We start from the raw sequence: 12,321 nt of genomic DNA on the forward strand, positions 1-12,321 counted from the left end.
GCACAAAATCTTCTTCAAAGTCTCCCATTAAAACTCAGACAACTCGTGTTTTCAAATTCTCGTAAGACTTATTATTTACTAAAACATGATTACAGCTATAGATTTATAGTACGCATCTAAAACAGCGTGTCTTCGGCGCGTATGTACTCGCCAAGATCCGATTGGTGGTAACAGACTGCGGTCAATGGATCAGCGGTCTTGCAGTCGGTGGTGGAGCGTGCCAGAACTCCAAAACCCAGAGGCAAATCACTCATGGAGTACACCACCACTCCCTGGTACTGGGCTGCGTTCTCGGTGATTCGTGCCAGACCCGATTTGGGTACGTTGTTGCCGTACAGGTACTGCTGTTCAAATGATGGCTTCACCCACACCTTGTGCTGGGCGTACGGCGCCAGATAGTACAGCGCTGTGATGTGGAATTTCAGTTTGTTGGTCTTTGAGAACTTTCCAAAGCAGGTGCCCACACTGACCAGTTGCTTGCCGCTGAAGCACTCGCTTAACTTGAGTATCCGCTCCGACACATAGTAAACGCGATCCCGGAGCTCACGGAAACAGTAGGTGCCGTCCGGGCGATCGATCAGCTGCGTTACATTTGTCCCAATGCTGCAAGGAAGCTGGTTAATGCCATTCAAACCAAAAGATTATGTTACCTACTATTTGTTCAGCTTCTCGAACAGAATCTTCGCACGCTCGTCAGATAAACGCTTCATTTTGTCTAATAATAACACCAAAAAACCAAAAAGTGCGGAAGCTACACGTGAGAGTTTGGTTCATGAACGAAAACAAAAAGGAACTATTCAGGAGTGTACGAAGTGAACTGGTTACCTTAACACATTTGACCCGTACTAAAAATAACTATCGATACTTAGCAGCGATCAGCTGTCGCCTGACCTTTCGAAGCACTGCCATCTTACTTGCGGAACAAAATAAAACGGCTATCGATACTATCGACTGTATAGCAGAGCTGCGCGCCTAAGTTTGAATATGAATGTTTGAGAAGAATATGCGTTCTTTAATACATTAAAAATTTAATTTAATAGATTGATGAAATATCGCTGTTTGAATGCCATGTAAAGGAAAAAATATGTTTAAACAATTTTGTAAATTTATTTATAATCATAAAAAACACACTAACATACAATATACTCGTATATATATAATCTATGCATAAGATGATTTCGCTGGTGAACATTAATAAATTCATGGCAATTTTTACAATTTACGAAAGCAGATTGACAAATTTTTTAGGAATATAGATACATATACAAATCTTCAATATATCATTAAGTCTAGGAGTAAAAGAGTAAGTTATTGTCCAGGTAACGCCACTGAATAGAGCTTAGGGCGAATCAATATACAGACTGTTTTTTATTACTTTGGGCTTAAAGCAGATAATAAATCAATTATGGTAAATAACAAATTTCTCCTCTCCTCTACAATTAACAACTAAAAATATCTAACAATTAGAGCATGCTGCCCCTCCTGCAGCTTTATCATCGGATCATATGATCATCGTACTTAAGAACAAAGCAGTGCGTTTTTTGGTGTGTGTATGTTGTGGGGGCGCATGGGCATGGGCTGCTGCTGCTGCTGCTAATCCTCCAGCCGGCCACGCTTTAAGTGGGACAACTCCCTCAGCCAGGCTTTGATCAGGTCATAGGTGGAGAAGCTAATGCCCACAGCAATGGGGCCCTTGAGCCAATTCATGCTGAGGCCCTTGTAGAAACCATTCTTGATACCCTCCTCTCTGTTAAAGCACACAATGAATGTGGATTAAAATCAAAGAAGTTACACCTTCTGCTTGGTCTTCTCTCACCGATAGATCTTAACGAGCGTCTCTAGAATGGTGGGACACCTCTCATTGTTCGCTTCGTTCACACGCATAGTTTGCATTCTTCTGCGCACAATATCCAAAGGATAGCTCGCCGTTTGGCCGGCGGCACCAGCCGCAGCACCAAACGCCAGCGAGACTAGAGTATTCGGTTTGTTATTGCCAACCATTTCTGCAATTGAAGTAAAAGGTTTTAGCCATGAATTTCAATCCAGGAAGCACTCCTCACCATGGTACTCCCGCTTCAGGGTTTCGTAGGTGAAGAAGGAGGTGCCCGCGTAGGGTATCACCCCCAGCACTGTGGCACCATAGCCACGGTACAGTGTCCGTGGGCCCTCCTCTACCCAAATCTTGGCAAACACCTGCCGCAGCGTTCGGTAGCCCGTGTATCTGTCTGTCACGGCCATGCGTGCGCGGGCCAGATCCAAGGGATACGTGAGCGATTGGGATGTGATGCCCGCCAGTGAGCCAGCCACAAAGCGACGTACCTTCGTGCTGCAACAGAAAAGGGAGAAATTTTAGTGGAAGCCTGAAGGACAATCAGTAATCAGTAGTGTCACCCACTTGGAGCCATCCTTGTCGACCTGCAGGATCCTGCGCCACTGCTCGTGGGCGGTGAACTGTATGGCCGCATAGGGCACAATCCTGGCCATCGTGGCCGAGTTGCCACGCCACAGGGCCAGGACACCCTCATTGGCGTAGGTGTGCTGCAGATACCGCAGCGAGGCACGGAACGAAAAGGGAACATCTTTGCGTATCTGAAAGTTGATTTTCGTGCGGTCCAGCGGAGCGATGACGGTCTTGGCCAAAGCCCCTGCCGCCGCACCAGACACCAGGCTGATGATTACCTGATCGACATTGGTATTGGTGCGCCCTAAGTGGGGGCGAAAAAAGGGCCACAAATTAAGAACAAACAGCAGGAGAATGCAGCATTCCTTGGACCTACCGCTGGGACTGGGGCTGACTGAATTGGCGGGTGTTTCTGTTACTGATGATGATTGCTGTTCCGATGCTGATGTCACATCATGTGCTCCGCTTGCATCCTCGTCCTCCACGTCTGCGGATGCAGCAGCAGCAGCAGTGCCCGCACCCGTTGCGGTGGTGGCCACTGTGCTCGATAATTGACTACCCGTTGACTTAATGGACATGGCAATGTTCGGCTTCTCCAGAAGACGGCTCATCGCAGACTCGGACTCTGATTCCTGGGCAAACGAGAAATCAGTTTTGATATCAATTTGAGCCATGCATAAGCAGGGGCTTATCACAACAGCCGATAACAGCCATCAAATATAGCCAAAGAGCACCCGAAATAAACCAGAAATCATTTCTCCCTCAATTTACTTTTGGTTCGGCACTGGCTGTGCATTCATAAGACTTCTAATCAAAACGAGGCGCGCTTCATAAACCCATAGATAGAAATAGGTCGTCATATAACAAAGCTACATATGGACATACAGTACACTCCCGAAAGGGCGAACATTTCGATTCATGCACATTGGTAAGGAGGAACCAGTTGTGGGCTTGAGTATTTAATTATTCAAATACATATTTACTATTCATTTATACATTTTAGCATTAATCTGCCTCGTCATGCACTCGACATTTACCGAATCCCACCGAATCGATTCGGTATGTTTATGGGTACTGTATGTTTCTCCACTGAGAGCCTTCACTGTACACACTGATGTGTGAGATTTATTTTAGATGATAAGAAAATAACGCTCTCTCACAAGTCTATGCAAATTTCTATCTGTCACAATTGTTTCGTAATTCGCTTCAATTCGCAAGTGATTTCTTCTTTGGCATGGGTCCAAAAACATACATAATGTCTTTAGACCCAGGTCTTGGCCAAGTTGAAGAAGGTGGACTGCTATGTTATCTGCTCTCTGGGTTAGTTGGCAGCATTCCCAATTGAACTTTGCTTTGGGCCCCCGGTGCGTATTTGCCACTGAAACCCCGAAACTTGGTCAGAGATTAGAATTTCTCTGATTAATCAGCAGCACCTGATAAGATTCGCTATGTATGCGCTAATTGCGTCTTACAATAGATAGGAGGGCGATGGCGAGGGGGAGGGAGGTACCCAAAACATTCGTTCGCTTCGAGAAGAGGGCGATCGACCTCTGCTCTGTCTTGTTGTTTGTTCGCACAAAATGCAAAACAAACCGCAAAACCAGTTGGCGCTGCTAGTATTATAAAAAAGCAAACAGCCAAACAGCAAAAACAGATTATCAGAGAGCCAGAGCCCGGCCTTTCGGTGGCACACACACCTCCCAAAACAATTATCATGCTGGAAAGCGCGGTCCTCAAATTTAGTTATTGTATGTGTGGCCGCACGTGTGGGGAGAATCATTGTGGGGATGCTTGGGGGATTCGGGTGGGCACGGTTCCAAGTGGGCAGGGGCTAAAATGAACGCATTTCATTAACGGATCGGTGCAGGAAAGCTTTCAAAGAGAGTGCGCATCATCAGTATTATAGAAATACTTTCGCAAGATTCGCATAACGCTGGCCTTGAACGTGATTGTGTACCAGAGGCAGAGAAGATATATAGATAGATAGCAAGTTATATTAAATAGAAGGTATGCAGCATCCAGTACCCAGGAAAGAGTGGAACTGTCTTATCTTCCTTTTAATATACCATGACCACATTCTTCTCATTTCACGCCACGTAAATAGCTCTCATCCCAGAGTGCACTGCTAGGGGGGAATGGATGCTACTGCTGCCGGAGCAGCACACCGCTCAATGAATGCAAACAAGTTCGTTAGCAAATGGTTTGTTGTTTTGCACTTGAGTCAAGGCTATTCGCGGGGAGGCCAGTTGACCCAGGGGAGAACGTGAAAACGTTGCTCATTATGATTCTAGTTCTGATGCTGGCATTGAAATTTGTTTGTGAGAGTGGAAACCCACAGGCCGGTCCATAAATAGACACACTCAAACGCCAGCGATAAGGGGGGGAAGCTGGAGAAGTCATATTTATACTGGACTTTGTACCCGGCAGTGGAAAGCCAGTGAGCAAGTGGAATTGAATCAATCAAAACAACAACAAATTACAAGTGCTGATACTACAAGCTATATGGTTATAGTATGCAGATTCAATTACTTAAAGCATGCGTTTACTCGGAAAAGAATGCAGTTCGTTGCGCTTTTTTTGTTGTTTACGTCTGGAAAGAGCTACGTGACTTCATTCTGATTGGATTGGAATGAGAGCCACGAGAACAGCTGTTTTACGATTATCGTTGCTGTTGTTGTTGCTGTTGGAAATCATTTTCTTTGTCTGACGCAGAGACAAGTGGATCTTATTTATCCACCTACTCTTAACATGCTTCTCCAATGAACTATCTTAGCTAAGCTTTTACTTATCATATCAGAAGGGCCTTGTTTACTCCAATTTATTGCTCCACAATTCACTCTCGCAGACACACACAGACACGCACTCAAACACAATATACATTATATAATTAGGAAAAACGAAAACAACAATAAAAATTATGTTGAAAAGCTCTTAAGGCACAAAGCACCTTTTGTTTTTGTTATTAGCACAGATTTATTCCTGCCGATAATCTCCGCGAAACCGAAGTTTCGGCTTCCACTTTGCACTGGCACTGGTCTAGCTCATAGGTTTCGTTCTAGCCAACTGAATGGATTCATTTATTTCACAATTTCCACAGTCGAAATCATTAAGAAATGATTAAAAAACATTAACAACAATCATTTTCGGCGCGACTTGAAGCAACTGTGACTGCTTTATGGTTAAAATACCTAAGAAGTATACCAAAATATACCGTCTCATTTTAAAAATATACCGTACACGCCAACTACACATATTAACTACATTTTTGTGTAATTACCATGGAATTATGCACTTTTTGACATGCCTTTTTCCGACATTTTTGGAAAAATTTTGATGGAAAGCAATCAGCAATTTAATGCTGAGCAGCAATTTGTACTTGATGTGGCCTGGGACATGGCTCTAAATGGCGTTTCTACACGATTTATACTTTGGTTCATAAGCAAGAGGGTGAGCTCAGGGCAGATATTAAAAATAATATTACAAGTATAAAAATCGCAAGGTGTGTGAGCTAGGCATGGTGGCAAAAAAATCAGTGTGACTGCGAATTAGTCGACAAAATATACTGTCCTGCCCTCAGAAATATAAATTTAAATTTGAAAATGTAAATTTGAAACTTAGGCCACTTAAGCCCCATTTATTTAAACAGTATATGAACTGAACCGCGGAAAATAATACTGATATCGATTTATGTACATTAGCTTAGGTTTAGCAAATGCTTTTGTATTGTCTAAATAAACTAATTAAAATGATACCGATGTGAATACATCGATGCAACCCCCAACCCTTAAGCTAAGACTAGGATTAAGGCCTGAATGGCATTGCGCCGGCCGCGCAGTCTACGCTGGACACCTCGAGGGGCTCCTGATCCGACGCTGGCAATACTTGGGCCTCGGCCTCGTTTTTGGTGGGTTCGGAAAATGCAATTTTGTAGACATCCTCGTAGTTGGCTGCAAAGTGAACATCCAGGCCTTCGGTTATGAACTTGGGCAATTCCTCGAAGTCCTTCTTGTTGTCCGCGGGCAGGATGAGACAGTGGACGCCACTGCGACGTGCCTGATAGTGGAAATAGCATATCAAATAAAGCTTCATTCACAATGGACACACATCTGCTTACGGCTATGGCCTTCTCCTTGATGCCTCCTACGGGCAGAACTTTGCCCTTGAGCGATATCTCGCCTGTCATAGCCATATCATTACGCACAGGCTTTTTGGTGGCCAACGAAATTAGGGCGGTGATTATGGTGACGCCAGCACTGGGTCCATCCTTTGGTACGGCCCCCTCAGGAACATGAAGGTGGATGTTTCTATAATGGGAAAAAGGCAAACAAGATAAGAAAGTCCAACGAGTAGCTTCTTCGGAGACTCTTACGCAAGTTCTAGGTACTGATTGCCAGGATCTCGAATGTGAATAAAGTTTCGCGCCACGCTCAGGGCTATTTGGGCCGATTCCTTCATCACATCTCCAAGGTTTCCGGTGATATACAAAGTGCCATCTCCACTTACACCACTGTCTTCTGATTTGGGGCCCAGGCTTTTATATCTGTTCCGTTGCGATGTCTCAATGTACAGCGATGAGCCACCCATGGCCGTCCAGGCCAGGCCCATGACCACGCCCGGCGGCGTCGTCTCGTACATGCGATCCGAGGTAAAGATCTGCTTGCCCAGGAATGTGGTCAGATTTTCGGCATCCACTGCGAAGCTGGTGCCCTCTTTCTTGACCAAAAGGAAGGCCACCTTGCGCATAACCTTCTCGATCTGTTTCTGCAAGTTGCGCACTCCGGACTCGCGGCAATAGTTGCGTATCAGCATATTCAGGGCTTTCTCGGTTATGCTGATATGCTCGTCGGTCAGGCCACAGTCGTTCATCGACTTCGGTATTAGATACTGGCGGGCAATGGCCACCTTCTCCTCGGCCACATAGCCGGACATCTGAATCAGCTCCATGCGATCTCTCAGCGGCTCTGGTATGGTATCAATCACGTTGGCCGTGCAAATGAATAGCACACGAGACAGATCGATTGGTACGTCCAGATAGTGGTCCAGGAAATTGGCATTCTGCTCGGGATCGAGTAGCTCTAACAGCGCCGAGCTGGGATCTCCCTGATAGCCCCTGTGGATAGGAAGATTACGAGTATATTTCGCCTCGAAATCGAATCAAGTATTCGTGACACCCACTTGCCAATCTTGTCCACCTCATCAATGAGCACTAGAGGATTCTCAGTCTTGGTTTTTTTCAAGCACTGTATCAGCTTGCCGGGCATTGCGCCCACGTAGGTGCGACGATGTCCCTTGATCTCAGCCACATCCGTCATGCCGCCCACACTAAAGCGGAAGTACTCGCGATTCAGGGCCCGAGCAATGGACTTGGCTATGCTCGTCTTGCCTACACCAGGCGGTCCATGGAAGCACAAGATCTTGCCCTGCGTGGTGCCATTCAGAGCACTGACGGCGATAAACTCTAGGATGCGCTTCTTGATATCCTCCATGCCGTAGTGATCATGGTTTAGGATCTCGTTGGCTTTGTCCAAGCAGAGATTCTCAGTGCTCATGACGCCCCAGGGTAGCGAGGTGAGCCAGTCGAGGTAGTTGCGGGTTACACTGTAATCAACAAGAGAAGGATACATTAGGATGATGTTAAGGAGCTCTCTTAATGGATCGATCTCTTGCTTACTTAAATTCAGCGCTATGACTCTCCAGGAAGTTCAGTTTGGTCAGTTCCTCGGCGATGACCTGCTTAATATTTTCTGGAACGATTTTGTCCTGGAGCTTTTCCATATAATTATCACCGATGGCATCCTTGTCGTCTTTTTCAATGCCCAGCTCCTTTTTGATAACCTTCAACTGTTCGTGCAGTATGTATTTTCGGTGCTGCTGCTTGACTTTTTCCTCTACCTCGCGTCCTATTTTCGCCTGCAGTCTCGATAGCTCCTGCTCTTTTTTGAGTAATGTGAGGGACAGCTGCAGACGTTTTGGGATCTTTAAAAAAAAATGTGTTATCATAAAGGAGAAATCTGTAGACTCAAGGAATGCCACATATGTACATCTTCTTCCTCCAGGATATTTTGCAGCTCCTCTGGGTCTCCGGTCGACAGGGAGGCACCCAAGTCGCATAGGTAGATGGGGTTGTCCACAACTCGTTGATTCTGATGCAGCATTTGATGGAGACTCTCCCTAAGGGAATGAGAGTTAAGCAGAAAGCTTCTTGTGGGATTGAATAGCTTACCTATACAGGGGACTCATGGTGATAATGTCGCGTAGAGTCTTGATAATCTCTTGTGTTAGCGCCTTGACCACTGGGGTTTGTTTGTAAACTGGTAGCTTCACATTCTCAACCTCTACAATGAGCACGGGCGGTGATGCAGCTGGTGCAGCAGACTCTGCAACGGGGATAGCTGATGTACTCTCTTCCGCTTCGATTGCGGCTTTGGATGCAGCTTTAAATTTTTCTGAAATATGCGAATGCTCTTCCAAATCAAATTCACTGTCAGCGTCAGCGGAAGCTGCAGACTCTTGTAATTTCTGCCAAATCGCGCGTCGTGCTTTGCGGCGTTCTCTTGACGACAGTGGCCTTGTCGATGTCGATGATTCGTCGATGGTTGTCGTTTTCACTTAAATCAAGAACATTTGTCACAATTTGTACCGGCTAGTGTGTGTCTGTAGGTGCTTACCTGGCTTTTTTGGAGGTGGTAGATCCTCGATCACCTGTCCTGTGATGCGTATGCGACGATGGGCCACCACCACCATGCGCATCTTGTCGCCCAAATCCTGAACCTCTTGGATCTGTGCAAAAGTGCCCAGGTGATAGACTTCATCCAGACTCTGGACGACCTCCTCTTCCCCGTCGACTTTCTTGAGGAAAACCCCAACGTAGGGCTGATGAAGGCTAACTTTGCGACGCAGCAGATTTATAACAATTGGGTTGGACACCTTAAAGATGAGTTGAGTCGTGATGTAGGCCACTGGAATTGGACATCTGTTCCATTTGCAAATGCACTCACCTCCATCATCTTCATGAATCGCGGAAACAAGGGATTCTTACGCATGGCAAGCAGCGGAACATGTGGCCATACGTCGGGCACGGTTACTGTGGCAGGCAAGTTAGATTTTTGGTCGGACAGCAATTCTGTTACCGCTTGAGCTTTCTTGTAATCGGGATAATCGCGTTTGCGACTGTAGAAGCGCTGAGCCATAACCATTGTCGCGCCATTGAATCTCTGCAGGCGCGAAACCTTCTCGCTAAAGTGCCTAGTCAAGGCACTTTGTCCCGGGCGGGTCCATGCAATTGTCGTGGACAGGGCCCGCATTAGGTGCCGCCCTCGTACAGCGTGAGCTATCATTTTCAACCAACTCGAGAATCAAACAAATTAAAAAACGCAAGCAAGTGCGGGAACAGTTATTATGTGACAGGCAGTGTGACCGCGGATCGATCAAATATACGGTCTGACCCTCAGGAATATACCGAAATATATGTCACGGCTTCAAAGTATACCGTAAATATACTGACGAATTATTTGTATTCAAGCTCCATCATATTCCTCGTTTTTTATATTCGACTTAATATCACCAGCCAGCTAGAACTCCCAGCTCTCAATTCATAATTTTATCCAATTGATGAATTAATTTTCTATAAGATTGGCTAATTTCAAGGTGCACTTTCAACTTGAATGGGTGTCAAGCAAGACTTGAACGAAAAAGGTCACGAAAAAGTAAAAAAGATCGGTAACAGAGCTCGGTTCGCTGATTTTTTTGGAAATTACAATCAAACCCAGTATAAACACTTGAATTCAGCTTGTTGGACGGTGCAAATAAGGAGGGCTGTTCTTTTCTAAACAGAATTGCCCATTCTTTATCGATTTCCTTTTAATTTTTTCTTTCTTTTTCTCCGCTTTATGTCTAATTGTATATTTTTTCCGTTATTGACTTTTTTCGAATCCAGCTGGTATTTGGCGGTGCATAGCGCTGCCACCGCGGCGAAAACTCTGCGTGTGGTAGCACGGTTTTCTGGTTTGCAGCCAACTTTACGCGAGACGCACTGAAAACAAAACAGAGTACAGTAAAAAAATCAAAATTTTGCTCAATAAAAAGATGAACGTTGACTTGCGGTCATACTCGCGACACTGGCTCACGGAGTTCATAGAGCAGTACCAGGAGGAGGAGTGCCTGTGGCAGCCGAAGCACAACGACTACAGCAACCATGCCGCTCGGAACAAGTCCTACGACAGGCTCGTGGAGAAGCTGAAAGAAGTCGAACCGAATCCCGACCGACCCATGGTCGTAAGGTGCATTGGTTATACTATGCCCACCAGTTTCGCAATGCGATCTAATGCTCTTTTTGTTATTGGTTGCAGAAAAATCAACTCACTTCGCTCGGCATTTCGGAGAGAGTATCGGAAGACGACTTGCAAGAGCGACTATGAGACACGGTTGTGGTACTACGACAGGCTGCTCTTCATCGCCGACCACAAGCCAAAGCGGCATGAGTCGGGCACCAAACCGAAGCGGGAATTGCACATTAGCTTCGACGATGAGGATTCCATGGAGTATGAGGACGAGTCACATCACACAACCTCACATTCACAGCAGATGGATAATTTAGGGCCCACATCCTCCGACGAAGTGGAAGAGGTGCCTGCCACCAACAATGTGGTGGTCAGTAGTGAAGGCGCCACCCTAAGTACACTATCCGTGACGCCAGCGGATTGTGTGGCTCTCGTGAAGAGCGAACAGCATCAACATGATGCGGCTGCCGTCCAGGCACACCAGCAATTAGTAGCACATGCGGCGGCCCAAAATTCCATAGCTGCTGCGGCATCCCAAGGGCATGCTGTCAAAGTGCTGGAGATCACATCACTAGATTCAAACAGCCAGCGGGAGATACAACAGGTAAGCGGTTACCATTGATTCCCTTAGTACCATTTCATGTATGTTTTCCGTATCAAACAGGCCGTCAACTCCCTGGAACAACACCAGCAGCAAATGCATCTCCAGCAGGCCAATGGTCACGGCCAGGCTGTGCCGACCATACAGATCGGACGCGAACACTATCAGCCTCTGTTTAGCAATGCAAACACCACAGCGTACACAACCGCACCGCAACCCCCGCCGCATGACGAATACGATGCTATCGGTGTGAATGTGGCCAGCAAACTGCGAGCCGTCAATCCCACCCAGCGCATCATTGCGGAGAAGCTCATAAGCGACGTGCTCTTTAATGCCCAGCTGGACAACCTCACTGTCAACTCGGCCGTAACGCAGTAGTAACCTTAATCTCAGTTGCAATCGCCAATAGGTTAGGAAACAAAGTTCGATAGAAACCCTTTATTTAACGTCACATTCTGTTTTTCTCTTCCGATATTGGCCACTTTTGTGGCCAGCAGCAGTTCATTGTATCATACCGTTCGTGTGTAGTTTTAATTAATTATATACAATAAATAGATTGTATGTTTTAAGATCCACAGCCATCTCACCCCCCTCTTATTGTCTCATTTCGCGCTGCTGGTCTGCTGCGTCTCCGCCGTAGTCTGGTCTCTGCCACCTGCAATCTTGTTCCAAACGAATCTGGCAAACTAAAGGAAGGATAGCTTAATGATTAGCTATTATTGATGGGGGGACACCACCACCACTCACCGTGACCGGCGGGAGGTCGATTTGCTCCGACTCTGTGACCAGTTTGCGGTTATTCTGCATATAGCCCCAGCCGAGATGAATGCCAATCAGGCTAGGCACCATCACAATGGTAACCAGGTTGCGCGACACAAACGACGGTTGCTTGGGCATAATTTCTGTTAAATTTGACGCAAAAAATTATTATTTAACAAAAACAAGACATTTACAGTGTGGCTGCCGTTGGGAAAAATACTGATTTGATATTTTGTATCTGTCAAAAATACCAAAGCTAATCGATAGCAAGAGGTTTGCAG

At 46.0% G+C, this 12,321-nt stretch overlaps 5 protein-coding genes across 5 annotated transcripts; 1 reads left to right on the top strand and 4 right to left on the bottom strand.

Annotated features, from left to right (window-relative positions):
- Window positions 1-43: 43 nt before the first annotated feature.
- Window positions 44-812, bottom strand: LOC4800247 (60S ribosome subunit biogenesis protein NIP7 homolog). The gene is made up of 2 exons (XM_001357506.5): window positions 655-812; window positions 44-603 (listed from the first exon to the last, which is right to left on the bottom strand). Exons 1-2 carry the CDS (start codon window positions 708-710, stop codon window positions 117-119), a joined length of 543 nt encoding a protein of 180 aa, XP_001357543.1. The 5' UTR covers window positions 711-812; the 3' UTR covers window positions 44-116.
- Window positions 813-1,311: 499 nt separating this feature from the next.
- DPCoAC (dephosphocoenzyme A carrier) lies at window positions 1,312-5,591 on the bottom strand. The gene is made up of 6 exons (XM_015183161.2): window positions 5,349-5,591; window positions 2,778-3,033; window positions 2,396-2,705; window positions 2,061-2,326; window positions 1,817-2,003; window positions 1,312-1,747 (listed from the first exon to the last, which is right to left on the bottom strand). Exons 2-6 carry the CDS (start codon window positions 3,010-3,012, stop codon window positions 1,594-1,596), a joined length of 1,152 nt encoding a protein of 383 aa, XP_015038647.1. The 5' UTR covers window positions 3,013-3,033; window positions 5,349-5,591; the 3' UTR covers window positions 1,312-1,593.
- Window positions 5,592-6,070: 479 nt separating this feature from the next.
- On the bottom strand, window positions 6,071-9,883 carry LOC6896655 (lon protease homolog, mitochondrial-like). The gene is made up of 9 exons (XM_002136835.4): window positions 9,400-9,883; window positions 9,070-9,328; window positions 8,625-9,009; window positions 8,443-8,572; window positions 8,073-8,377; window positions 7,577-7,999; window positions 6,771-7,511; window positions 6,516-6,705; window positions 6,071-6,454 (listed from the first exon to the last, which is right to left on the bottom strand). The coding sequence occupies exons 1-9, from the start codon at window positions 9,736-9,738 to the stop codon at window positions 6,203-6,205; spliced, it is 3,024 nt and encodes a 1,007-aa protein (XP_002136871.2). The 5' UTR covers window positions 9,739-9,883; the 3' UTR covers window positions 6,071-6,202.
- A 472-nt stretch (window positions 9,884-10,355) lies between these two features.
- Window positions 10,356-11,858, top strand: LOC4800252 (uncharacterized). The gene is made up of 3 exons (XM_001357504.5): window positions 10,356-10,680; window positions 10,750-11,284; window positions 11,345-11,858. Exons 1-3 carry the CDS (start codon window positions 10,487-10,489, stop codon window positions 11,657-11,659), a joined length of 1,044 nt encoding a protein of 347 aa, XP_001357540.2. The 5' UTR covers window positions 10,356-10,486; the 3' UTR covers window positions 11,660-11,858.
- On the bottom strand, window positions 11,705-12,275 carry LOC4800263 (uncharacterized). Its single transcript, XM_001357502.4, has 2 exons — window positions 12,029-12,275; window positions 11,705-11,967 (listed from the first exon to the last, which is right to left on the bottom strand). The coding sequence occupies exons 1-2, from the start codon at window positions 12,176-12,178 to the stop codon at window positions 11,884-11,886; spliced, it is 234 nt and encodes a 77-aa protein (XP_001357538.2). The 5' UTR covers window positions 12,179-12,275; the 3' UTR covers window positions 11,705-11,883.
- Window positions 12,276-12,321: the final 46 nt, after the last annotated feature.

This window comes from Drosophila pseudoobscura, chromosome 2 (genome assembly GCF_009870125.1).
Source record: "Drosophila pseudoobscura strain MV-25-SWS-2005 chromosome 2, UCI_Dpse_MV25, whole genome shotgun sequence".
In the NCBI taxonomy this organism is placed as follows: Eukaryota; Metazoa; Arthropoda; class Insecta; order Diptera; family Drosophilidae; genus Drosophila; species Drosophila pseudoobscura.